Source organism: Galeopterus variegatus, unplaced genomic scaffold (genome assembly GCF_000696425.1).
Source record: "Galeopterus variegatus unplaced genomic scaffold, G_variegatus-3.0.2 Scaffold923, whole genome shotgun sequence".
NCBI classification, from domain to species: Eukaryota; Metazoa; Chordata; class Mammalia; order Dermoptera; family Cynocephalidae; genus Galeopterus; species Galeopterus variegatus.
Genome location: NW_007727034.1, coordinates 836 through 27,705, shown reverse-complemented (window position 1 = coordinate 27,705; position 26,870 = coordinate 836). Strand labels below are relative to the sequence as shown.

General features: G+C 42.9%; 1 protein-coding gene across 1 annotated transcript; it reads left to right on the top strand.

Annotated features, from left to right (window-relative positions):
• Positions 1–589: 589 nt before the first annotated feature.
• On the top strand, positions 590–25,905 carry ZNF594 (zinc finger protein 594). The gene is given in 7 exon segments (XM_008573462.1): positions 590–866; positions 13,558–14,268; positions 14,425–14,531; positions 14,724–14,876; positions 15,006–15,361; positions 25,286–25,347; positions 25,421–25,905. Coding segments are annotated over 7 exon segments (2,151 nt in total).
• The last annotated feature ends 965 nt before the right edge of the window (positions 25,906–26,870 follow it).

Genomic DNA, 26,870 nt, shown 5'->3' with positions numbered 1-26,870 from the left:
TAATAATAACTAATATGTATCTGGCCTACACTGCATGCAGATTTCACATACATACCTCACAGGGGTCGGTACTATTATTAACCAAACTTTAGGGATGAAGCAACTGAGGTTCGGAGCGGTTAAGTAACTTGCCCAAAGTGACAGAGCCCATAGGCGGTGAGGCAAGATTCTGACTTTCTCACTTTAGAACTTACACTTTTAAACATTATGCTATCTTAGTTTATCTCTGTATCCCCAAGCCTTTGACGGGGCATTGCAAATAGAAGGTATCAATGAATGAGACCACAAAACATATTCAGGAAATGAAAAATTTAGAACAAGATTAAAAGGGCAGAAGAAAATTGTAAAAATTATTTCGAGGGGTCGAAGCGCGGCCCTAGGCGAGTCTAGGACCCCAGAAGATCCAGCGTTTCTGTGGTAACCTCCTCACGTGGCGCTGGCGGCCGGGGTACCCCAACCTGCGCGGCGCGGGCCCCTGGGGCAGTCAGACCCACCTGAGCGGCGTCCACTGCGGCAGAGCGGACAGGCCGAGTCTGCGCAGAGGAGACACCTGCGGCGGTGGGAGGCGGCCTGGGGCACACGCGCGCGGATGGGCGAGCGCAGCCCGGGGGCGGCTGGGCGGGAGTCCGGAGACCTGTGCCCTGGGGAGCGGTCCGGCAGAGGTCGCCCGGGCGCGGGGTCCGCGGTGCAGGAGCTGCGCGATGGTGGCCCTGGAGAGGTCCCCGATCGAGCGGGAGGCTGGGGGCGGCCTGGAGGTGAGACCCGGCTGCGTTCGCAAGAGCTGCGGGCCCTGGCGCCTGCGTCCCTCTGGGAGGCAGGGTGGGGAGCAGATCTCGGGGCGGGCGCTGGCGCCCTGCTGCCTCCGGGTGGGGGGAGGCCGGGGCCCCGGTAGACGTGGACGCGTGGTGCGCAGGGCTGGGCCTTCTGTGCCCTTGGCCCTCTGCTCGATCCTGGCGTGCACCGCCCAGGGTTCGCCCCCTGCCGCGTCCCCCGACCATTGTCTGTTCCAGTTCCCTCCTGTGAGTACAGCAGAGGGCATCTCCCCAGGCGCAGACTCGCTCGTCAGGCGTAAATTGACCCTATTCCATGCCTGACGCTGTGCCAGGAGCGTTTGTACATCTAACCGAGATCTGGTTTCTACGCTCCAGAGTGACCGAGAACCCCGTTGGAGAGACTAGACTAAATCACAGGAATGTTAGTTCTCTGTATAGTTCAGAGAGCTTCCACTATCTAAAATATTCGTACTGTTGGAGTTCAAAGGAGGGAGGGATTTAGGTAGGCTGGTCTCTTTGAGAAGTTCTGCATATTCTCTTAGGAGCAGCTTCAAAAGTCATTTCCTTTGGGAGGTCTTCCAGATTGCTAACTCCCTGCCTCCATTTCCTATGAAGCTTTTCATCTGTGCTTATTTAGCGTCTGGTTCATAAGTACTTATTACCTTGTTTCATGTACATGAATATTCCTCTAGACATGGATTCTATCTTTGTGCAGCATTACCTAATACATGCACATGAATGTGAATTTAAAAGGTTTGAAATAGTTGGAAGGTCATAACTGAGCTGGGCCTGAAATAGTGGGAAGTATTCGTGCAAGTTGGAAAATAAAGATCCCTGGGCCAGGTTTGACTGTAGACACATTTTCTTGGTTCATGCTGTTTGTTTTTTATTTGAATCAGTGGCCAACATTTTAAAATCATGAAATTTCTCTGTCACACACACAATCAAGATTTCCACCATCTCTTGAAAAATCAGAAGATGTGGCCAACCAGGGCCCACATACTTGCATGGTGCAACTAGCGGTAGCTGAGTAGCAACTCCCTCCTTCAGACTCACTTTAGGTCCCTACTAATCTCCATCATCTCCCTGACAGCTGTCATTTATCATTTTAGTTTGCATCTCTCATTCTGATTGACTGCCTGGCCTCTTGCAGCTATTTGAGTTTTTGCTTCCAGAGGTAGGTGAAGGAGAGCAGGAAGGGCATCATAAGTTGGGGAGCCATGGGCAAAGGCACAGAGTAGGAAAAGCATAGGATATGGAAAGATTAGGGAGGACACTGGAGCACAGATTTGCTCTTAGGTGAATATTACATAGAGTAGAGCTATTGTTATGGGTTGAATTTTGTTCCCCCAAAAAGATATGTGGAAGTCCTAACCCCCATTACCTCAGAGTGTGATCATATTTAGAAATAGGGTCATTGCAGGAGTTCCAATCAAGATGTTGGAATAGATGGTCCCCAGCATCACTCTCTCCCACAAGTCAACCAATTTACAACTATAAAAATGTAACATCAGCCAAGCTGGGGCCACTGGAGCTCAGGGGAAGAGGAGGAGAGACCTACGGAGTTCATGAAGGCAGGAGAAACTATGATGACAGAAAGAAAAAGCGGCTCTGAGCATTTCGGGCTGAGGCCCCTTTAAGGCTGGAACTGCTGAGCACATGGAGCAGGAGCCACAGAAGCCGCAGCTGTGCCCTTCAGATGGAATTACTTGGAGGTGGCAGGGTAGAAGAGGGCCTTGGTGGCACCCAGGACAGCAAGACCACTGATAGGGTTCCCATGGACCCACGCAGGAGTGAGGAGCCAGAACAGCTGAAAAAAGGGAGCCATTCAGAGGCCAGTGAGTCATCACAAGGACCAGAGCAGGGCTCGTCCCATGGGAAGTGTTTGGAGCATGGGCGGTGGCGAGATGGGCCCACCGGGAGAACACTGGGACACAGCAAGAACAGCCGATCTGCCCCCCAGTCAGTGCAGGACCACTCTGAGGAGACTGGTCAGGAATGCAGAATTCCATGAGGTGCATTTTGATGAAAAGACTCAGGCCCAGATCAGAGTTTCTACACAACCCAGGTGCACCAGGTCTCTGGAGAGTCAGAAGTACCTATAAGGTCAACCATTAAACCCTGAGCTACACAAAAAGCCTTCCCTAGGGAAACAGCACCAAAGCAGCAATTTAGCTCAACAACACAGCTCAAGTACTGGTTCCCACAGGAAGTTCCCCCATTTTAGAAGTAAGCAAAGGACAAAAAATTAGTTCTGGCCCAGGCACACCACTAGCACCTTGGTGCCCACCAGGGGACATGAGGCATGGAGCTGGGGACCAGACCCCCACCCACAACCACTCACATTACCAGCATCTCAGGGCTCACCGGGGGACCCATGGCATGGAGAAGGGGACCAGACGCCCCCTCCCACAACCAGACACATCGCACCAGTGCCTCAGGGCCTGCCCAGGGACCCGAGGCATGGAGAAGGGGACCAGACACCCCTCTCACAACCAGGCACACCGTGCCAGCACATTGGGGCCTGTCGGGGGACCCAAGGTCTGGAGCCAGGGACCAGACCCCCTTCCCACAACCAGGCACACTATGCCAGTGACTCAGGGCCCTCCCGGGGACCCAAGGTATGGAGCCGGAGACCGGACACTCCCCACAACCAGGCATACCACCAGCACAAAGGAGCATGCCAAAAACATCACCTCCATGTGGATGGCCCATCACAGCCACCACAATAACCATGGCTGCCACTAAAGCAGCTAGATGCCACAACCACCACACAGATGGTCCGCCAGCCACTGGAGGGCATTGACACAAGGAGAGTCATCAGCAAAGTTAAAGAAAAGAAGAGGACGTCTCTTCCAACAAAACCCATTTCAGAGTGACAGAAGGAGCATCTGCTCTATGATAAATATTGAGGGACCTGATCACACCTCTCAGCATTGGACAGATCATCTAGGCAACAAATCAATAGAGTTTTCTATTGATTTATTCTTTCAGAGTATTCTTTCAGAAGGAGAGAAGAAATCTAGAGTAATTAGAGGGGGGTGAGGGAGAGGGGATGGGGAGAGATTGGACAAGGGGCATAAAGAATAAGTATGATTTGTAACAATATATATGCTAGTAATATTGATTTGATCAACATATCTCAATGTTGAACCCCCAAAATATGTATAATCAATTTTGATTCAATAAAAATAAAAAATAAAAAAAAGAAAGAAATAGGGTCATTGCAGATGTAATTAGTTTAGATGAAGTCATACTGGAGTAGAGTAGGCCCCTGATCCAATATGACTGGTGTCATAACAAGAAATAGCTATGTGAAGAGACAGAGACACAGTGAGAATGCCATGTGAAGAGATTGGAGTGCTGCATCTACAAGGCAAGGAATGCCAAGGATTTCCAGCTGTCACCAGAAGCTAGCAGAGAGGCATGGAACAGATTATCCCTCACAGCCTGCAGAAAGAAGCAGCCCTGCCAACACCTTGGTTTCAGACTTCTCACCTCTAGAACTGTGAGAGAATACATTTCTGTTGTTTTAAGCCACCCAATTTGTGGTCCTTTGTTACGGTGACCCTAGGAAACCAATACAGCTCTGTAAGTCAAAAAGGAGCTATTGTTTCCTTTAGTAGGTGATAAGAAATTCACGGTAGGTTTTTGATCAATGAAAGCAATGCTTTAGAAACTGATTTCATCTGGTAGTGTAACCAGTATCAACTGGAGGCAGAAAACATGTTGAGAGGTTTTACAGCAATCCAAGCATGAGGTGAAAAGGTCTGGATTAAGATGGAGTTGGAGAGACAGAGGAGCAGTTTTCAGAGTCAACGATGACCAAAGGAGTGTTTATCAAATTCTAGCATCCATAAGAATCACCTGGCGAGCTTGTTAAAACAGATTGCTGGGCCCCACCCCAGAGACTCCAACTCAACAGGTCTGGGATTGTCCTTGAGAATTTGCATTTTTACTCATCTCCTGTGTGATGCTGATGTTGGCATGTGGATCACATTTTAGGTAGCACTAAACTGCTGTGCTTCTGTCTTTAAAATCTCTAGAATACAAGCCCTATGAGGGCAGGGATTTATCTTGTTCATCAGTGTATTCCAGGGCCTAGAATAGTGCCTGGACATTGTAGGTTTCTTAGTCTGTTTGGGCTCCTGTAACAAAAATACCATAGACTAGGTGGCTTATAAACAACAAAAATATAGTTCTGCAGGCTGAGAAATCCAAGATCAAGTCACCAGCAGATTCAGTGTCTGGTCAGGGCCCACATCCTGATTCATAGATGGCTGTCTTTTGACTGTGCACTCACATGGCAAAAGGTACAGGGGAACTCTGGACCTTTTTTATAAGGGCACTAATCCCATTCATTAGGGCTCTGCCCTCATGACTTAATCACTTCCCAAAGGTCCCTTCTTCTAATACCATCATATTGAGATTAGCTTTCATTATATGAATTTTGCTGGGACACAAACATTCAGTCTATGGCAGTAGGCTCATTATAAATATTTGTTAAATGAAAACTGGTCATTTGGACAGAAGATGATGATAAAGGAATAACCCTAGAAGCAAAAACGATGTGTTTATTTTTATCCATTTGATTCGTACTGTCAGTTAAGACATTGGGCTGGAGATGCATTGTGAATATACGGCAAAATGTGGGTAAGGAATAGGAGTTTTAGATTTGCTATTTATTCTGCTCAAAGACGATAACTTAAGCCAGAGGTGATGGTCATTGACGTATTGAATGTAAAAAGAGGACCAGGAGCTGAGCCTTAATAACACTGACGTTTAGTAGCAGGAGAAAGCTGAAAGGGTAAAGACAGTAAGAAGTGGAAGGGCTGGAGTATCATGCATTATAGAGGCCAAGGGAGGAAAGAATTTCAGGGACTAGTTAGTCAAAGGAAAGAGGGAAGAGTTAACTTACTATTCATTTATTCAACAGTTTTTTTATTGAGCATCCACTATGTTTCCAGAACTGTTCCGATATGGCTTTATATATATTATCTTACTTAATCTGTACAATAATGCTTTGGAGTAAGTGGTAACATTCGTTTCACATTAGATGAAATGATGGTTGAGGGAAATTAAGAAACCGGGATTCTAACTTGGTTCTGCTTGTTTCCAAAGCCTTGTTCTGTTCCTGAATCCACGCTGCCTCTAAGTTGCAATCACCAGTACCACTTTTCTGCTTAAGACACAAGCTCTATGCTGATGATTCCACAATCTGTGTCTCCATTCTAGATTTTCCTCCTGGGCTCCTGACCTGTTGACCCATCAGCTTCCTGAACATTTCTCTGGATGGCCACAGGTACTTCAGACATAACTCATCTGCAATGGCATCCATCACATCCTCTCCCTCACCCCACTCTTTTACTCCAACTACTCCCAACTTCATCAACTCAGGTTAGAAACTGGGATGTCATCCTTCATGCCTACTTCTTTCCTTCACCCCCTCTACCTGGAATAGCACCAGTTCTGCCTGGTTTTGCTCCTTTAATATATGGGCTCAATCTGCTTCTCTGTATCCCCACTGGTGATAGCTGATTTAGGCCCTCACTGTCTCCAACATAGATTACTGCTGTGGTTTCCTAACTGACATCAGCTCTCAGCTGCACCTTCCAGTCCATTTTCCATAAAACAGAGGAGTCTTTCAAAAAGATAAATCTGGTTATGTCATTCTCCTGCTTGAACCCCCTCAGTGGCTCCCCATTGCATTTATGAGAAAGTCCGAACTTCTGACCCTGGTTTACACGGCCCCCATGATTTGGCTGTTACTGCACCAGCTTCATCTTTTGCTATCTTACACTCTGGGCGTCAGTCACATGGTGCATCCACAAATGCGCTTCAGGTTCTCTCACCTCCCGGCCTTCATATATGCCGTAGCCTCTATCTGAAAAGCCCTTCCTTTTTCTTTTAGTCTGATTGTATCAGATTACCATTAAGGCCTCAGCTTAGAAGCTACATCCTTCTGGAAGGTTCCTCGTCCATCCCACGGCCTTGAGGCTGTGCTCTTCCTGTGAGGTCCCACAGCACCCTATGCTTCCCATTATTGAGCCCTTAATCCACTTAATGAACATTGTCTGTAACAGCCACCACAAGCTCCTCAAGGACAGGGACTCTGTCATCCTCATTATTGTATTCTTTTTTTTTTTTTTTTCTTTTTTGTCTTTTTTACTAACCAGTAACGGGATTGCAACCCTTGGTGTTGTGCCCGCACTGCGCTCAGCCAGTGAGCGGGAACTGGTCTCTACATGGGAGCTGAACCCTCGGCGGGGGTGCCGCCGTGCTCCCAAGCGGTGCACTCTCCAGTGCGCCACCGGGCCGGCCCTCTCATTATTGTATTCTAACCACCTAGCCCATAGTAGGGGCCTGATTAAAGAACAATAGGGCCAACCGGTTAGCTCAGTTGGTTAGAGCACAGCCTTCTAACACCAAGGTTGAGGGTTTGGATCCCCACACTGGCCAGAAAAAAAGAACAGATCAATACTAGAGAACAGAAGAGAAGAAATACAGTAAAGATGAAGAATGCTTGCAAAGATAGAGTAATGTGAAGTGATTTTTACCACATGGCCTGTGAGGAAAGTGGAGTCAGTATAGTCAGTCCCCCTCGCCTCATCTCCAGCTGGGTACGATTCAGCACATCCATTGTAGACAAGTTACATAGGAGTAGAGTTAGTGCGCATGTGTGCCCGTGTACCTCTTGGCTTGTTGCCGCTGTTGTGTGTACTCTTTCAGTATGGAAGGCAGCGGCTCTGAATTGCTGATGGGCAGAAGTTGTGTCTAGAAATAAAGCATGTCCACTTTGCCAATGTCTGCTCAGTTTTTCTTTCACTTACCTGGCACAGGACCTGCACAGGACGGGGTAAAAGGGTCTGTGATCCAGCCCGACACGGTCTCACACGTTTTTAAAGCAAAAGGCGAGATTATCTACTGAGACCAGGGTTAATATGAGAGGTGGTATAGATTTAAAAAGAGAAAGTATGAGTATCTGCTATTGACTTTATTGGGTAGTTATTGGGCAGGAACTTCTTTTTTTTTTTTCTTTTTTCGTGACCGGTAACAGGATCGCAACCCTCGGTGTTGCACCCGTACCGCGACCGGCAACAGGATCGCAACCCTCGGTGTCACGCCCGCACCGCGCTCAGCCAGTGAGGGGACCGGTCTCTATATGGGATCCGAACCCTCGGCAGGAGCGCCGCTGCACTCCCAAGCGCCGCACTCAACCGAGTGCGCCACCGGGCCGGCCCTGGGCAGGAACTTCTTTTTTTTTTTTCTTTTTTCGTGACCGGTAACAGGATCGCAACCCTCGGTGTCACGCCCGCACCGCGCTCAGCCAGTGAGGGGACCGGTCTCTATATGGGATCCGAACCCTCGGCAGGAGCGCCGCTGCACTCCCAAGCGCCGCACTCAACCGAGTGCGCCACCGGGCCGGCCCTGGGCAGGAACTTCTATTTCAGGAATTCAGGATGCTGCAGGAGGTGGCTGTGAATGAATCCTGAGAGGATGCTGTGCACAAGGCCTGCACCCAGAGGGATCACTACAAGGAAGAGATGCTAGATACAGAGGCAGAGCTGGTCTCACTGGGTAAGGGCTCTGTCCCCTAATTTAGAAGCCATATGCTCTTAGTTCTCTGAGTTTTGGTTGAAAAAACAAAAAATGAAGGCCTGCCTAGTTAGCTCAGTTGGTTAGAACACAGCCTTCTAACACAAAGGTCAAGGGTTGGGCCGGCCCGCTGGCGCACTGCTACAGTGCACTGCTTGGGGGTGTGGCGGCGCTCCCGCCGAGGGTTCGGATCCCACATACAGACCGGTTCCTGCTCACTGGCTGAGCGAGGTGCGGCCGCAACACCGAGGGTTGCGATCCCGTTGCCGGTCCCGGTCCGGTACAGGCGCGACACTGAGGGTTGCGATCTGTTGCCGGACACAAAAAAAAGACAAAAAGGAAAAAAAAAAAAAAGGTCAAGGGTTATTTCCCCTAATCAGCCAGCTGCCAAAAAAAAAGAGAGAGAGATGTTTTTAAAGAGCTCAGTTGAATTAAAGATTCCCAGTTGCTTTGGCTCTTGAAGACAAAACACTTCTGCTCTCTGTTGAAGGGTATCTAGCCCAATCCATGAAGATGGATATTGACAGCTCATTCAGTCTCCCTGAGCTTACACCATGTCTGTCCTTTTAGTCCTATTAGAAACCAAGAGATGGCCAAAACTGAACTCATCTTCAAACCTCCTCTTTCTGGCCTTGAAATCTACTCTTCCTCATCTCACCTCTGTCTTCATTAACGGCACCATATGCTACCCATTGCCTACATCAGAAAATGGAGTCATTTTGACTCCTCTCCTTCCCCCACAGGCAGTTACCATGTTCTGTTGACTCTAGGTTCACCATAGCAGACAGTGCTAACCTTATTCATAGCACTAGTCACACCGTCTTATTATCCAATTATACACATATTTCCCCTCCATTAAACTGTAAGTTCCTGGAGGGCTGGAACCATATCTTATATTCATCACTGTATTCATAATATCTAGTACAATGTCTAGAACATGGTAAATGCTCAGTTAATGTTTGTCAGGAGAACAAATCAAAGAATGATTTGAAACATGAACCCCTTTTCCCAGAACTGAGTTTAGCTGGGTTGGAATGTAGAGGAGGTCTATGGTTCAGGTGCTGTTTCCTTCTGCTCTGGACATCCTCCGAGGAGATTTTCTTAAATTACTCCATATTCCTTTCATTTTTGGAATTAGAGGGCAAATTTGAGCAGTGCAGCCACTCATCTCTGCAGAACTATGTGGAACTAAGAACTAGGTAGTTTGCAAAAATTTTGCCTATGGAAAAGTTTGATCCTAATGATTCTTAAAGAAAGGAGAACTTTTAGCACTATTTCCAAACATATTTTTGTTTCCTACTCCTAGCACCTTTACTGCTCTTCTTGTATCATCTTCTCTTTATTCTAGATCTAGAAGGAAATGATGGTATATATCTCTATCAGCCAGGATCCAGTCAGGAGATGAAAACTAGACCAGTAATCAAAACAGTAACATTTAATATGAAGAATTTTTTAACTAGTAAAAGGTAGTTAATTACTAAAAGGGTTAAAAGAGGACTCTAAGGAAATAGTTAATGCAGAAAGCAGCCTTACCTCTAGGACTAAGGGAGATTAAACAAGGTGAGAACCAAGACCACAGAAGAGGACTCCCCCACTCCAAAGCAGAGATTCAGACCTTTTTAGAGAGGATGTGGCCACCAGCGGTACATACAGACTGCTAGTGGTGAAAAGCTTGCCAGAGGGCACAGGCCAGAGTTGTCTGTAGGTGTGGCCTGCCAAATGGGGAGATATTTATCCAAAGAAAAGGCCTGCCAGGTGGTGGAAACACTCACTGGAGCTTATAGGCAGGCCAGAGCTGGACCACAGGGAGCCTGCAATCCTCCCATGTGTTGATCTGGTGGCCCCACCAAAAAACCAAAACAGCCCACTGGTACCAGGAAGAGACATCCCTTTGCCTTTGTCTGGCCTTATAGAGTTCCTCCAGTGCCTTCTATTGACAAAGCCAGCTGGCCAAAGGAAAATGTTTATAAGATCCTTCTCCAGTATTACGAGCAGGGCAAAGGAGACAAAAAGAACGTGTATAACACAATCCCATTTTTGTATTAGAAAAAATATATGTCCAGAAATAAGACTGAAAGAATGTACACCCATACAACAAAACATTAGCAGTGGTTATCTTCGGGAGGTGGATTATGGGATTACGGGTGATTATTACTTTCTTTTCTGTGCTTTACTGTGTTTTTCATTTTTTCCTATAATAAGCATGTAGAATTTTGTCTGTAATTTCTTTGAGATGAAAGAAAACTCTATTGAATGCTTCCTATTAATTCCTTCGGTATTCCTCATAGATGTATGCTTCTAATCTGCCTATCACTCATGTTCCTTTCTTTCCTTAAAAAATAAAAGGTACATCTCACAAATTTACCTTAATGATTACTCCTCAACCATGAACGAAGGAGGCTCTCTATTAAAAAGTACTATGGGAAGAGGCAGAGGAAATTGAGGCAGGGCACTGCATACAGACTAGTGGCCACAGACACCCTCACCAAATCTAGAGGCATAACTCCCTTCAGCTTTTGATTTCTAAGAGTTCAATAAGACACAATAAAAAATCCTTTAGATCACAAGTTTTTTGCAATAAAATTTGAGTCACACTGTTTTAGTCCATTTCTGTTGCTTATAACAAAATACATGGAACTGGGTTATTTGTAAGAAAATAAAATTTATTGCTTACAATTTCAGAGGCTGGGAAGTCCAAAGTCCAGAGAACACATCTGGTGAAGACCTTGTTGGTGGTGACACAGGGGTCTCACATGGCAGGATAGTGGAGCACAGAGAGAGAGAGAGAGAGAGAGAGAGAGAGAGAGAGATATCTCCTGTGCTCTCCTTTTAAAGCCCTCAGAACCATGCCCATGACCACCATGAAACAATTCTCTATGGCAGGGTCCTGACAATCTAATCATCTCTTCAAGGCCCCACCTTTCAATTCCCATAATAGGATTTCCCCCCCTCCACAGTTACAGTGGGGATTAAGCTTTGATGACTCTGGGGGGCCATCCAATCCACTGCATACACTATCTGCTCCTTCTTCACCTTGCCTCACCTCTGACAGTATTCCCTAGCTAGGAAGCAGGTGGGGGATAACAGAAGTGACCAGCCAGCCTGGTTTCTTCTTTAATACCTTGTCCCTTCCCATTTTAAAATGGCAAACTAGATCTCCACAGGGACAATCCCCACTTTCTCTCTGACACCACCCCCCTGACACACACACACACACACACACACACACGCACACACACACACACACACACACACAATGCTTCAGATCTCTTCACTCTAATCAAAAGATCACTGAATATGCCTTTCAGGGATATGATACTTTGGGCGATATCTGTAAATGGTCCTTTCATTGAAGATGGAGTTCATCTCAATTGCTCTTGTTTTAATTGTTTTCAGTAGGTCTGGAGAAATACCTTTATTCTACCATCTTTTAAACAATCTATTTCTGAATTTTGAACAATATATATCAAACAAACTAAAAAAACAGAAAGCCCTTTATGGAAAATTATGACAAAGCCAATCCTTTCTAATAATTGATTTGAATATTATTTAAATGAAATCCAGCCTGGATATGGAGATTTGTGCTAGGGACACATTACTGAATGATAATTCTTGGGCTTAAAAGGTGAAAATTAATAATAATAGTAATAATAACAGCAGCAGACACTTGTACAGTGCTTTCTATATGCCAAGCATTGTTCTAAATGTCTTACATATACTTACATATACTTAATTTTCACAACTATATGAGGTGAGTACAATTATTATCTCCATTTTTTAAATGAGGAAACAGGCACTGAAAGTTCCAGTAACTTGCCTGAGGTCACACAGTCAGTAAGTGATAGAGCCAGGATTCAGTCCCAGACGGTTTGCCCTACAGTCCATGTTCTTAGTCACTATGCTGTGTTGCTTCTCATTCATTGCAAGAATATTAATGATTAGAGAGTTCATATCAGCAGGACCAAAGTGAAATGACTCTCTCAAGGAGCTTAGAGTCTGTTTTTGTGACTGGGCAAGGCCAGGGATTTGATAACATGAACACCCTGAAGCAATAAGCTCATCTGTCTACCAATTGCAGGAGGATATAAAATTGCCATACAAAAGGAGGCAATTCCACCAGAATACCAGAAAGAAAAATTCCAGGTCTGTGAAAAGGAGAACTGATTTATATTGAAATGACAGCACAGAGAGGCAGCGTCAGATTTGCTTAACTATCATGGTATACTGGAAAGAATGGGTAGTGTACCGGTTATTAAATTTATTGCCTCTGAACTCCAAGTCCACTCATCTTTGCTTTTCTTGTTACTGGAGCTGGCCCCTGTAAACATTTCTCCTTTGCCAGCTAGCACAAGATTTAGACTTTGTCAGTAGAGGATGCTGGAGGGACAATTCATGGCCATAGGAAGGGAAAGGAACTTCTCTTTCTGGTACAGGTGTACTGTTCTCCTTTTGTTTATTTTTATTTTTTGAATTAATTTGTTTATTGGTGTGGCTGCCAGCAGATCAACTTGTAGAAGGGCTGGTGACACTCACCCTAGTAAGCTGGTTCCTGTGAACCAGCTTGGGCCCAGCCACACCATCCAGTGAGTTCCTACTCCCATCTCACAGGCTACTTCCTGAGGACCCACTCCACACTGCCTGCCTCCTCCAGTGAATTTTTCCAGCATTCTTCAGGCCAGCTCCAGCCTGCACCCTGGCAAGTTTCTTGTCCACCTACAGGGTGTGTGTTTCTGTGCTAGCGACAATTTGTCTAATAAGGTCTGAATCTCTGAGGGGGAAGGATCCTCTTCTAAGTTCTTTATTCCTCCCTCTTAGACTTTCCAGTATAGAGAAGAAGTCATATTTGTTTGTAAGGAATTATAGAATGACCTACTTATCATTTCAGATTCTAAGACCAGGAATAAGATGAAGGAATGGAAGTCAGAGAAGAAAATTTCTGAAGGAAAAGATTCATCAAAGGCTACATCAGAAAGACTTTAAAGACATATCTCCCAGGAATATGAGTTAGTTGAAACCAGTGATCCTGAGGACAGGTTATTGTAGCATTGGGTAAGCCCCTTAGAGGATGCAGTGAGACATCTCCCTTCCCAAGAGAGAGGTATCAGGGAAGTGAATCTCATCCCCAAGAAAGCCAGTGTAGGAGAGAGAGGCCATGGATGTAATGAAAGAGAAAAAATACTTTATGCAGGAGAAAGATCCCATAGATATGAGGTCTCTGGCCAGAGCTTCAAACAAGAGTTAGGATTAAGAGATCAGAAAATTCATAATATAAACAAGACCTATGAATATAAAGAATGTGGAAAAACCTTCAACCAGAGCTCAAACCTGATCATACATGGGAGAATTCATAAAGGAAAGAAACCATATGTATGTAATGAATGTGGGAAAGACTTTAACCAAAGTTCAAACCTTATTATATATCAGAGAATTCATATAGGAAAGAAACTTTATATATGTCATGAATGTGGGAAAGACTTCAATCAGAGCTCTAATCTGGTTAGACATAAGAGAATTCACAGCAGCGAGAATCCCTATGAATGTAAAGAATGTGGGAAGGCCTCTAAGGGAAGCTCAAACCTTGTCCTACACCAGAGAATCCATAGTGGAGGGAAGCCATACATACGCAATGAATGTGGGAAGGCCTTCAGTCAAAGCTCAGATCTTATTATACATCTCAGAATTCACACAGGAGAGAAACCCTATGAATGTTATGACTGTTGTCAAATGTTCAGTCAAAGTTCACACCTTGTCACACGTCAGAGAATTCTTACTGGAGAGAAACCCTTCAAGTGTAATGAATGTGAAAAAGCATTCAGGCAGCATTCTCACCTTACTAAACACCAGAGACTCCACAGTGCAGAGAAACCGTATGAATGTCTCAAATGTGGGAAATCCTTCAGTGAGCACACAGCTTTTCTTAAACACCAGAGACTTCATACCAGAAAGAAACTTGAATGGGAAAAAGCTTGTACTGAGTTGGACCTTATCAAACAACAGAGAATTTATAGAGAAGAAAAACCTTATGAATATACCAAGTGTGTAAAAACTTTCCGAGGAAGTTCAGATCTAATTCCGCATTGGATAATTCATACTGGAGAGAAACCCAATGAATGTAGTGAATGTTGGAAAGCCTTTAGCCAGAGGTCACATCTTGTTACACATCAGAAAATTCAGTTTTTTATAGGGCCGGCCCGTGGCTCACTTGGTAGAGTGCGGTGCTGATAACACCAAGGCCGCGGGTTCGGATCCTATATAGGGATGGCCGGTTTGCTCACTGGCTGAGCGTGGTGCTGACAACACCAAGCCAAGGGTTGAGATCCCCTTACCGGTCATCTTTAAAAAAAAAAAAAAAAAAAAAAAATTCATACTGGAGAGAAGCCCCATCAATGCAATGAATGTGGGAAAACCTTCAGGCAGCATTTTCTCCTTACTCAACATGGGAGAATCCATAGTGGTGAGAAGCCCTATGAATGCAAGGAATGTGGAAAACCCTTAACCTGGCACACTGCTTTTCTCAATCATCAGAGACTTCACACTGAAGAAGAACTTGAAGAATGTGAAAAAACCTTCAGAAAGGATGAGCTTAGGAAAGAGCAGAGAACTCACCAAGAAGAGAAAGCTTATCATTGTAATTAGTGTGGTAGAACTTTCCGAGGCAGCTCAGACCTCATCAGGCATCATATAACTCATACAGGAGAGAAACTATACAAATGTAAAGAATGTGGGAAAACTTTCAACCAGAGTTCAGACCTTATGAAACATCATAGAATTCATAGTGGAGAAAAACCTTACGTAAGCAGTAAATGTGAGAAATCTTTCAGGGGCAGCTCAGATCTTATTAAACACTATTGTGTTCATACTGGAGAGAAACCCTATGAATGCCCCGAATGTGGGAAGGGCTTCCGTCAGAACTCACACCTTATTAGTCATCAGAGAACTCACACTGGAGAGAGACCCTTTGAATGTAACAACTGTGGGAAGGCCTTCAGTGGGTGCACAACTTTTCTTCAACACAAACTTCATATTGGAAAGGAATTTGAGGAATATGAGAGAGTCTTCAAACAGGACTTATTCTAATAGGTAGGAGAAACCCAATGAATGTAGTAAAAGTAGGAAAAGCCTGATAGAGACCACATCTTATGGCACTGTAGAGGATTTTTGTTGTTGGACAAACCATTTGATGATAGAAATATTAGAAAAGTCCTAGCAGATGAAAAACATACACATGTAATCAAGTAGAAAAGCTAAAAACTCTTGGACATAATAGCCTTTTTCTGTCTCAGAGTTGACACTGGAGCATGGTCCCAAGAATATAATTACTTGAGAATGTTTTAAGGGATTGCTATCATTATTAAAATAATTAGAAATCATGTTGGCAACAACCCCAAAACTAAATGGAAGGAGCCATTTCTATCATGACTTCCTAGTCCAGTGACAGGTATAAATCTGCTTTCAGTACTTTAGGGTGATTAAATCTTTCTCTGGGATGAATTTGATAAATTCTTCATTTAGGTATACATTTTACACATATTCCTCTTTTTTCTTCCTTATAAAAATATGTTCACGCATATGTCATAATGCTAATTAGAATGATCCACAAATTGAGAGGAAAAAAAAAATAATAGAAATGACTTGACAACAAGTAATTTCTTATCCTAGCTGAAGGCTGGGGTACAAGAGCCAAGTGATCCCATACCAGCCATCTGCCAAAGCCAAAAACAAACAAAAACAAAAAAACAAAACAAATAAAAAGAGACAAGTAAGGTATTCCCCAGAGAAAGAGTATTGACTACTAGTAGTATCAGGAAATGAAAGTTCAAGAGACTGGAGAACAGTAGATATTAAGAATGGAATTAGGGCTGGAGCAGGGCATTTAGGAACTAGAATACAGCCTCTACTTTGAAAGGTCAGGTGATTAGAGAGAGCAGTTTTGTCTTGAACCAGGACAGCTCATTTGAAAACTGGAGAGTCTAAACAGAACTGGAGAGAGGCCAGTCATAATGTAACCTGGTAACTGATATTGGTAATTAGGCCCTGCCTATCTGTGCAATCAGATTCAGTCGTTAAATATTTCTGAATGACTGGCAGATTGTATATTAATTTACATGAGTCATCAGATAAGAAAGTTACCAAAAGGGACAATGGAAGATAAAGTGAATTTCAACCTCCTATCTTTCTGTAGTGGAAGTACTTGTGAGATGCACCACTGAAGGGAGTCAGCGTTTCTCACCTGGGGTGATTTTGCTCCCCAGGGGGCATTTGGCAATATCTAGAGACATTTTGGTTTCCACACCGAGTAGGCAACTACTGGCTTCTAACAACCAGGAATGTTGCTCAATGTAAAAGGTACACAGCCCCACAACAAAGAATTATCTAGCCCAAGTGTCAGTAATGCCACAGTTTAGAAACCCTGCCCATGGACATTTAGAACTCCCGTCCCCTGGGGCCATTTAAGCAAGCATTTCAGTGTGATGAGAACAATGTCAGTGCATCCCAAGAGGAATCCAGAGTCTGAAAGAAACCATTAGTTTGGGGAACTGCTCCAAGGGAGGCAATCTGTAGCGGAGGGAGCACAGACTTTAGAAGCAGTAAGACATGGGTTTGAATCCCAGTATAAGTACAATGTGTATTAGACCTGGAGCAAATTATTTACCCTCTCTGATCCTTAGTTTTCTCATTAATAAAATGGTGACAAAATAATCTACTTCATGGGGTAATTTTGAGGTTTAAATGAGAAAACAAGAATTTGTTGTTGACACATCAAAGGGCATCTGGAGCTTTAATTAATTTTAAACAAAAGATGAGGTATTTACAAACAAAATATAAAATGTATAATAGAAGGGTATCTTGTGGATGGCATAAAGAATATGACCTGTTAAAGTTCAAAGCATTTGGAGCTATGGCTTCCCCAGAGGGGCATCCTGAATAGTAAAGGGACGTCCTGTAGTGGAGAAGCCCATTCACACCATCTCTGAAAGCTGGCTGCATGTGGGTGATATGTGGTGCAGGGGGTTGAGAAGCCTGCCTACCCCCATCACCTGACTCAGAGGTTTAGCTCTTTAATAATCTCACATAAACTAATACTCTTTTTAAGTGAGAATATCTTTTGAATATATTGGGGAAGCAAAAGAAAACTCAAAATAGTTGTCATCAATGATACACTTGGATCAAAAATTACTTAATTTTTTTTTAGTTAACCCAGGTTCTACCTAATCAGAACTGTTATTGGCTGGAACAATTTAGCATTCTAATTTTATAAAAGAAACGAATTGAGAATTTATTCCAAAAGACCTACCTCCAGCTCCTTTACCTGTCCTTACAGTGCAGTACAGTGAAAGGTGATGCTCACAAGGACAAGCAGGATACTAAAAGGCACTTGAAGGTAATTTAATGCAGTGGTTTCCAACTTTTTAAACATCAAAACTCTCTTTTTTACTTCCCGGTGTCCTGTGTTTTAAAAGATTATGTTTACCAAACTGCGTTTAGTTCTTTATTTTTGGCTATTCAAATGCATGTATAACCACCAATCATGCTTCTGATTGGCACGACATAATCAGACCTATGTACTAAAATTCCAGCCAAAGCAAACAACACTTTCATTAGTCTTTTTATCCCTTTTGTGGGTAAATATATAATTCACCTTGGACTTTTTGAAGTATTAATGATTACTTGAAATCCGCAAATTGAAAACTAACCATTTCATCCCTGATGGAGCTTGAATTAAACTGCATATATTGAACATTTGAAAACAAGGAAAATTTTGTTACAGTATGGAAATGTTTTCAACTGTGAATGTTGAAATAAAAATTATTCAGGAAATGCTTATTGACTACCTAATATGTGCCAGGGGCCATGGTTAGATGGCTAGAGAAGGACAGTCATTGTTCTTCCAGGAATTTACAGTCCTGTGGGTTCTGAGGGAGGACAACAGTGTTAAATCTTCAGATGAGCAGACAGTTCTTGAAATGAAAACCCATTCAAAGCTTTAATGGGTAGCAGGCGTTAATGTATCAGTGTCCAGTCTGTAAACCTGAATTGTGCAGAATAAGATCTACCTGTTAAGGAGCAGCCTATTTTGAAACTTTGAGGAAAAAAGCCTAAAGGATAAAAGTTTGCCTTCGTGAAACTTTAAACAGCTAAAGAATTAAACTCCAGGAGGACCAGAACTGAGAGGAAATCAGAGTCTGATAATCTCTTTGAGGAACAGGGGTGATTTGGAATGTAGGTTAGGAGAGGTTTCTTCATATAAATATCTCCTAGGAAACAAGAATTACTACCAAACTTGGGGGAGAGAGCATGTGAGTACAGAAGAGGAAGGGAATGTTATCCAATAATCTGCCAATTTAGTGCACTTTTCTCTATTTTTGATGCCCTTAGTTAGAGGCCACCATCATCTCTTGCTTGTACTATTACCACTGCCTCCCAACATGCCTCCCTGCTTCCAACTCTTCTCTATAGGGCAGCCTGAATGACCTTTCTCTAGAACAACCATGATGGTGTCACCTCCTCTCTAAACTTCTGCTGTGGTTTCCCACTAACATCAGCCTAAAGTCAAAAGTCCTTAATGTGCCATATGTGTTCTGATCTGGCCCTACTCATCTACTCATTCCATAAATATTTATTGAGCTTCTAATATGTGTCAGGAACTGGGGGCTACAAAGAGATGTGAGCAGAAGTAGGCAAGTCTCTATGCTGGTAGAAATCATAATAGTAGAGGAGGGAGTCCTTCCCTCAGAGAGTGCAAAAACACAAAGACCAGGATAGGATTTGCAAGTAAGGAGAACACTGGGAATAACTCCCAGAGCAGTGTCTCCCCAAACAAGGGAAAGGGATTGTCTTATATAGCCAAAGTTCTCAGCTAACTTCCCACCCAAGTTCTCATTGAGGTCCTCTGTGTAAATGATGGATAGGGCTTGTTCAATTTGGATTGGTTGACATAGTTCAATGGTCAGTTTTAAAGCCAAATGTGCATTTGGAACCAAGAAGTAATGTGTCCTTTGGGCAACAACGAGACCTCAGGAAGTTGTCACGGGGGCTAAGCCTTGAGCCCTCAACTGGTACAGCTAACCGTCTACAGGTGGCAAATTGAGGCTCTCTGCTGTCATTGACCCATCACGTAAAACAGGGACAGGAGATGTAGAGATCCCAGCTCTTCCTTGGGCAGAAATTCACCTAATTTAATCTCTGGAGCCTGTATTTCAGTTTCAGCTGATATATTTTGATACCTATCTAGTATTTCAGGGTTCATGACTTCCTGCCACCTCCTGCAACAACAGAAACTCAGAACAAAGGGTTATGACCCGTTCACTTCCTGTAACTTTTCAGCTGTGGGTAAGTGCCCAGGCATTTAGGTGACCCTGCCCCTTAGGTTACAAGATTAATTAGAATCGTAAATAAAATTACAACCATGGTAAGAGCCAGGAAGGAGAAGGATATATTACAGTGGCAGGGTTGACTTAGTTGGCGAGGGCTTTTTGCAAAGTGCTTACCTTTCCCTTCTAAATCCAACCTTTACTCTAGGGCAATTAGAGGGGGGAGGGGGAGGGAATGGGGGAAGGGGTGAGATTAGACAAGGGGCATAAAGAATAATGATTTGTAACAATACATATGCTAGTGATATTGATTTAATCAACATATCTCAATGTTCAACCCCAAAAATATATATAATTGATTTTGATTCAATAAGTAAAATAAATTAAAAAAAAAAAATCCAACCTTTACCCCTGAACTCTCTGCAGTTCCCCAAGGACCTAGGCACCACCTTCTTGCCCTTGGCCTTTTACAAGCTGTTCCTCTGTCAAGAATGCTCCCTCCTTACCTAGATCCATTATTTTTCTGTACTTCCTATGTGTCGTATCCTGTGATACACACTTGACACCAATGTTTTCCTTGTACTCCTACCTCAGTCTTTAGTGGTGGATGCTACTGTTATCCCCGTTTTATAAATAGGAAACGAAGGTCTAGCAGGACAAAGTAATTTGCCCTAAAACCCACAACGAGTGAGTGAAGAAACTGGAATTCAAGTCCGGGCCTGCCTGACTCCACAGCGTGTTTTCTTAGGCACTACAGTCACGTGTCCCCCGGTTCCTTCAGGTCAGGGACCACTCGCGCGGTCCGGCCCGCACCTTTGAGGCCCTCGGGCGCTGCCCCAGCCCGCGACGGCCACATGGCCCTCCCTCGCCGAGCGCCTCGACAGCTGGTATTTCAGCAGCGGGAGACGGCGCGCCACGCGCCCGGCACTATCTCAGGGTCCCGGGTTCATTCAAAGTCCAGATCTCAAGAAGAGGGAGGAAGGCGGAGACAAGCAGATGGGCAGCCAGCTTTTGCTGGCACAATTCCCAGACAGCAAGGACCATGTCACCTGGCTGCCTAGTGCCTTACATGTCAGGGTGGTGCCTGCATCACAAACGCCTATGGGGTGCAGAACTGTCTCTGTTCCCTGTTTTGAAATAACTCTTCAATAAAAAGTCAGACTTACTGGCCAAGTCCCCTGCCTTCCACCTACCCACCCCCATCACCTGTTCCCCAAAAGATGCCTCTAGCAAATAAGATGAGACATCCTGATGACTTACTGGCTCCTTCCAGAATTTTTAGCTTTACCTTTTGGACATGGGATCCTTCTGCCTATAACTAACACACACACCCCAGTTCTAGTCTTATCTCAGGCTGCCTAACAAAATACAATAGATTGGATGGCACAAAAGAGAAATTTATTTTCTCACACTTTGGGAGGCTGGAAGTCAGTGATCAGGGTGCCAGCATGGTCAGGTTCTGGTGAGAACTCTCTAGTCTGCCCTCTCTGTATTCTCAAATGTTGGAGAGAGAGACACCCAAAGCTCTCTGGTGTCTCTTCTTATAGGGCACTAATGGCATCACGATGGCCCTACCCTTCTGACCCCATACAAACTAATTACCTCCCCAAAGCCCCATCTCCAAATACCATCACATTGGGGGTTAGGACTTCAATATATGAATTTTGGAGGAACACTATTCAGTCTATAGCATCCCTCCCTTTTAAAAAAATTTTTAATTTTAAGACTTTATTTTTTTTAGAGTGGTTTTAGGTTCACAGCAAAAATAAGAAGGTACAGAGATTTCCCATGTACTACCTGGCTGCACACATGCATACCCTCCTCCATTATAACATCCCCCCCAAAGTGATACATTTGTTACAACTGATGAACCTACATTGGCATTTCATAATCACCCAAAGTCCATAGTTTGCATTAGGATTCTTTCTTGGTGATGTACATTCTATGGGTTTGAACAAATGTATAATAACTTCTACCATCATAGCATCAAACAGTAGTTTCACTGCCTCCAAAATCCTGTGTCATCCTTTTTGCATGTAGGATTGAAGTGCTAGATGAAGTCAGGCTTGGTTCATACAGTGTGCCTCAGCTGGAACCTGGGATTTCCTGGTCTGGTGCACTCAGGCTTAGTAGTGGTGGAAGAGTTAAGGGTCAGCAGTTTGCTGTAGCAACAGCCTAGATCTAGTTAATTTTTCAGTCAATTCTCTGGGACCAACTCTGTTTTCTTCCACTTCTGCCTTTTCCCTTTTTGTGCTCTTCCACCTATATCCTCTCCCTACCTCCTCTTCCCTCTACTCTGTGATCAGAAGTCCCAAAGTGAACACAGGGATAAATGCCTGCATTTAACTAATACAGTGCTGACTCTAGTACAAATCTAAACTCTGTTAAGTGATAAAAGAGCTGTCAGTCATTACAGCTAGAGGCCTAGATCTTTGACTGCTCCCAGGATCCAGAATATTTTTGCTTTAAATCAGAGACTGACAGCATTAATTAAGAAAAAGTAATTTTTATTTTATTTTATTGTATTATTTCACTGATTTTTGTGGGGTTTTTTTTTTTTTTTTTTCATGGAATGGAGCCATGTGCTAGGAAAAAGTACTTTAACAGTGGTGGCAGGTAAACAGATATAATTAGAGGAAGGCAGGAAACTGACCAGTTTTGAGACTGTTAAAAGAGTCCAAATAAAGGAGAATATACTCCTGATTTATAATGTGGGAGCTGAAAGGAAAAAAGAAAAGAAAAAGAACAATTGACTTGGACATAAAGAGAAGAGAAAAAGAGTCAAATGATCTTGAACTTGGTAAAAAATATGACAGTGTATAACTAAAAGTTAAATTTTGTATCTCATATTTTATGTACTTATTTTTGCCCTAAACACTTAACTAGCACTTTCTCTGTGGCAGGCACCATTCTAAGAGTTTTATATTAATTCATTTAATCTTTATCAACACTATGAAGTAGGTGAAAACCCTATTAAGGTAGAAACCTTATGAAATAGGTGAGACACAGACAAGTTGAGAAACATGTCCAAGTTAGAGAGTTAGACAGCAACAGAGCCAATATGTGAATTAAGATAGTCTGGCTCCGGAGTCTGCTCTTAACCACTTCACTATTCTGTTTCTCAGAATGCCTTCTAAAGGATATAGAACCTGATTTGGACTTGGAAGGCAGAGTTGGACTTGGCTAGGTCCAACATGGGGGTATTTGGAGCAGCAGTTTTGCATTGACAGTATTCATTCATTTAATAACTGATTACTGAATAAATAGAATATGCCAAACACTGTTCTAGGCATTGGGATACAACAGTGAACAAAAAACTCTGCCCTATGGAGTAAAATAACATTAGATGACTAGGTTGGGACCAGATGATGGACATTTTTCGAAATCAAGTAAAAGAAAGCTAGAATTGCTACAGTAATAAATAGGGAAAATTAAAGGTTTTTGACAGGACTTAACAAGATGAAAGTGATGTGCAAGTAACAGTATTGTCCAGTTTAAATTGGAGCAGGAAAGTCTTGTTTCCAAGATTATTAACTAAATAACAAAATTTAAAATACCCATTATTTATTGAGTCCTGATTTGAGCTAGGTGTTATGCTAAGCACGTTATATTTATTAACTCATTTCATCCTCACAAAACATCTCTTAAGTACTATTATTGTTCATATTTTATAGATGAGGAAACTGAGGCACAGTAAGTTTAGGTAAGCAAAGATCACACAGTAGGTTAATGGTAGAGGCAGATCCAGGAAGTCTATATCCAGAGCCCATGTTCTTAACCACTATGCTCCACTCTTGCGATAATCTCATGAAATCCAGAAAGCCACAATGGTAATGTCAATGAGGAATGAGAGGAACAGAAAAACTGACTTTTTTCTGAAAAAGTAATTGGACTTCATAGTAGGCATATTAGTTTCCTAGGGCTGCTGTAACAAATTACCACAATCTGGATGGCTGAAAACAACAGAAATTTATTTCTTTACAGTTATGGAGGCTAGAACTTTGAAATCAAGGTGTTGGCAGAGCCACACTTCCTCTGGAGTTTCTAGGGGAGGATCCTTCTTGCCTCCTCCAACTTCTGGTAGTCCCAGGGATTCCTTGACTTCTGGTAGCATAATTCCAATCTCTGCCTCCATCCTCATATGGCCACCTTACTTGTGTGTCTGTCTCTGTGTCCAGATTTCCCTCTTCTTATAAGGACACAGTCATATTGGATTTAAGCCCACCCTAAATCAGTATGACCTCATCTTACCTTGATTACATCTGCAAAGACCCTATTTCTAAATAAGGTCACATTCACAGGTTCCAGATAGACATTAATGTGGAGGGACACTATTCAACCCAGTACAGTAGGGAAATTATTCAAGAATAATGTAAGATTAGAACCTTGGGGCAGGACAGCTGACGATTGGTTCAGAAATTGAGTGGGCTTGTGGTGCTGATAACACCATGGTTAAGGGTTCAGATCCTCTTACCAGCCAGCTGCCAAAACAAAACAAAGCAAAAAAAGAAATTGAGTGGGCTGTCAACACATTCTCTCCCTAGGAAAATCTACATGGGAAGCTAGATTCTAATCTGAAGGTTGGTTGGTGGGTATGGAAGCAAAGCAGAGGAGTTATCTGGGTGATATTAACGCAAGTGTCATCCAGCTGACTCTCTTTTCTAAGATTCTGAGACTAGAACTAGGAGATTCTAGTTCATCCAGGGCTGGTCTTTTGAATAATGGAAATTTCAGGATCCAGGAACTGAAGTAATAAAGGAGAAAGACAGTCTTCAGAGAGAAGAATACAGTAGATTCCTTTTGATTCAGCAGCTCCCCCATGTGATTCTGATGATCATCCATGTTTGGGAATTTATATCCTAGAGAGACCAAAGTTAAATTGAGAAGCTTTTCTCTTTCCCAGATTATAAAACCATTTTTTTTCCTTCCACGGTCTCTCAGTCACTGTCCTGTTCATCTCTCTGCTATTGAATCTACAGTGAAGGGTCAGAAGGATCTATTGGAATTACATCACGCGGCATAAAACCATTTTTGAGAATTTAGAAGCTCAACGAAACATATAAATGTTTTACTTTGATATTTGCCCTCCCATCTAAGAATTTCTTTTCTCCTAGCATGAGGAGGTAACCATTTATACTTTTAATTTATGTTTCAGATAATGAAAAAAAAAATACTGAGAAGAAGGGATGGAAGCTAAAGCAGAAATGTTTGAAGAAACAGAATCAGGACACCCAAAACAAATACCCTAGGGATCTAAATTCTTAGGATCCGATGAATGTGAGAACAGCTTGGAGAGGTTACAGTTAAACTCATCAGAGGCTGGACTGCAACCTTTCCCTTTTGAAGATAAAGTGTTCAGCCAAGTAAGCATTACTCTTAAGAAAATCCTCATAAGAGAAGGAAAATTTGAATGCTAATAAGAAAGTGAGAATTTGTGATCTGAGCCCACTTGTTCTATACCAGAGCATTTCTGCAGAAGAAAGAACTTATAGGTGCAAGGTATGTGGCCACAGCTTCAAACAGAAGTCAGGACTTGTTCAGTCAGAAAATCCATACGATAAAGAGAACTTATAAGTGTAATGAATGTGGAAAGTTTTCCAGTAGAAGCTCAAACCTTGTTATACATCAAAGAATTCATACTGGAAGGAAACCTTATGTTTGTGGTGACTACAGTCAATCAGAGCTCCAATCTCATATGACATGAGCAAATTCATAGTGAGAATCCCTATGAATATAATCAGTGTGGAAAAGCTTTCAGGGAAAGCTCAAACCTTATCCTGCACCAGAGAATTCATAGTGGAGAGGAGCCATATATATGTGATGAATGTGGAAAAGCCTTCAATCAAAGCTCAGATCTTATACATCACAGAATTCACAGTGGATAGACACCCTATGAATGTAATGATTGTGGAAAAGTATTCAGTCAGAGCTCACATCTTGTTACCCAACAGAGAATTCATACTGGGGAGAAATGCTATGAATGCAGTCAATGTGGGAAAACCTTCAGGCAGAGTTCCCTCCTTATTCAGCATTGAAGTATACACAGTGGAGAAAAACCCTATGGATGCACTGAATGTGAGAAAACCTTCAGATGGAGCTCAGACTTTGTTAGGCATCCGAAAATTCATACTGGAGAGAAAGTTTATGAATGTAATGAATGTGGAAAAACTTTCAGTCAGAGCTCAGGTCTAACTGAGCATTGGAGAAACCACACAGGATCATGACTCTGTGAAGACAGTAAATGATAAAATGCTTGTTTTAGATACTGTTGTATCTACTTTTAGCTATCATAAGTACTTGGAAAATTCTAAGATTCCTAAGAGCAATTTTCATCTGATTCAGTTTAGAGTATATAGCCTCAGGTCATGTGCAGATATGTCCTTCTTAAATGCTTTCCACGTGATAAATCAGAAACTTCGACAGGGGTAAGCCTTTAATTACATTTCACCCCTTACTTTATCATCAGAGATTCCACACTACAGGAAAATCTTGCAAATGGAATTACTTACATAAAGGACCTACATCATCACAAAATAGTGTCCTCGTGTGTAGTATTTAGCACCTCCAGGAATGTAATAGTTTCCCCCCTGTTTTTTAAATACATAATAGGAACTGTACCAAGGGAACAGTATGATAAGTATGATATCCTGAACTCTAGGGTGGATGGTCTTTCCTTGAGAAAAGGAAATGGATAGTTAAGTCATAGGACCAGTTATCATCTTTCATGTAAGTTGTGACTAAATCTATTCTGTAGGATTTAAAAGTATAATGGCACTTTGGCATCTGACATAGTGAAATCCAGGCTCTGTCACTTTTAATCTGTGTAATCTTAGGCAATTTTTTTTTCTGGCGGCTGGCCAGTATGAGGATCCAAACCCTTGACCTTGGTGTTTATAACACCTTGCTCTAACCAACTGAGCCAACTGGCCAGCCCTGTTAGTCAATTTTTTTAAATGTTTCTGAGACTTGATTTTATCATCTATAAAGTTAAGATAGTGATTATTCCTATCTGGCACTACTGTGATGTTACTGTGAAGATTAAATAAGACAATTTTGTTAAGCACCTAGCATAGTTCTAGACACAGTAGACAACAAATGACAGCTATTTTTATTAGTGGTTCCTGTGTGCAGTGATTATCTAAGGCACATTGAAGGAAAAGAGACAACCTACAGTAGTTCCCCCTTATCT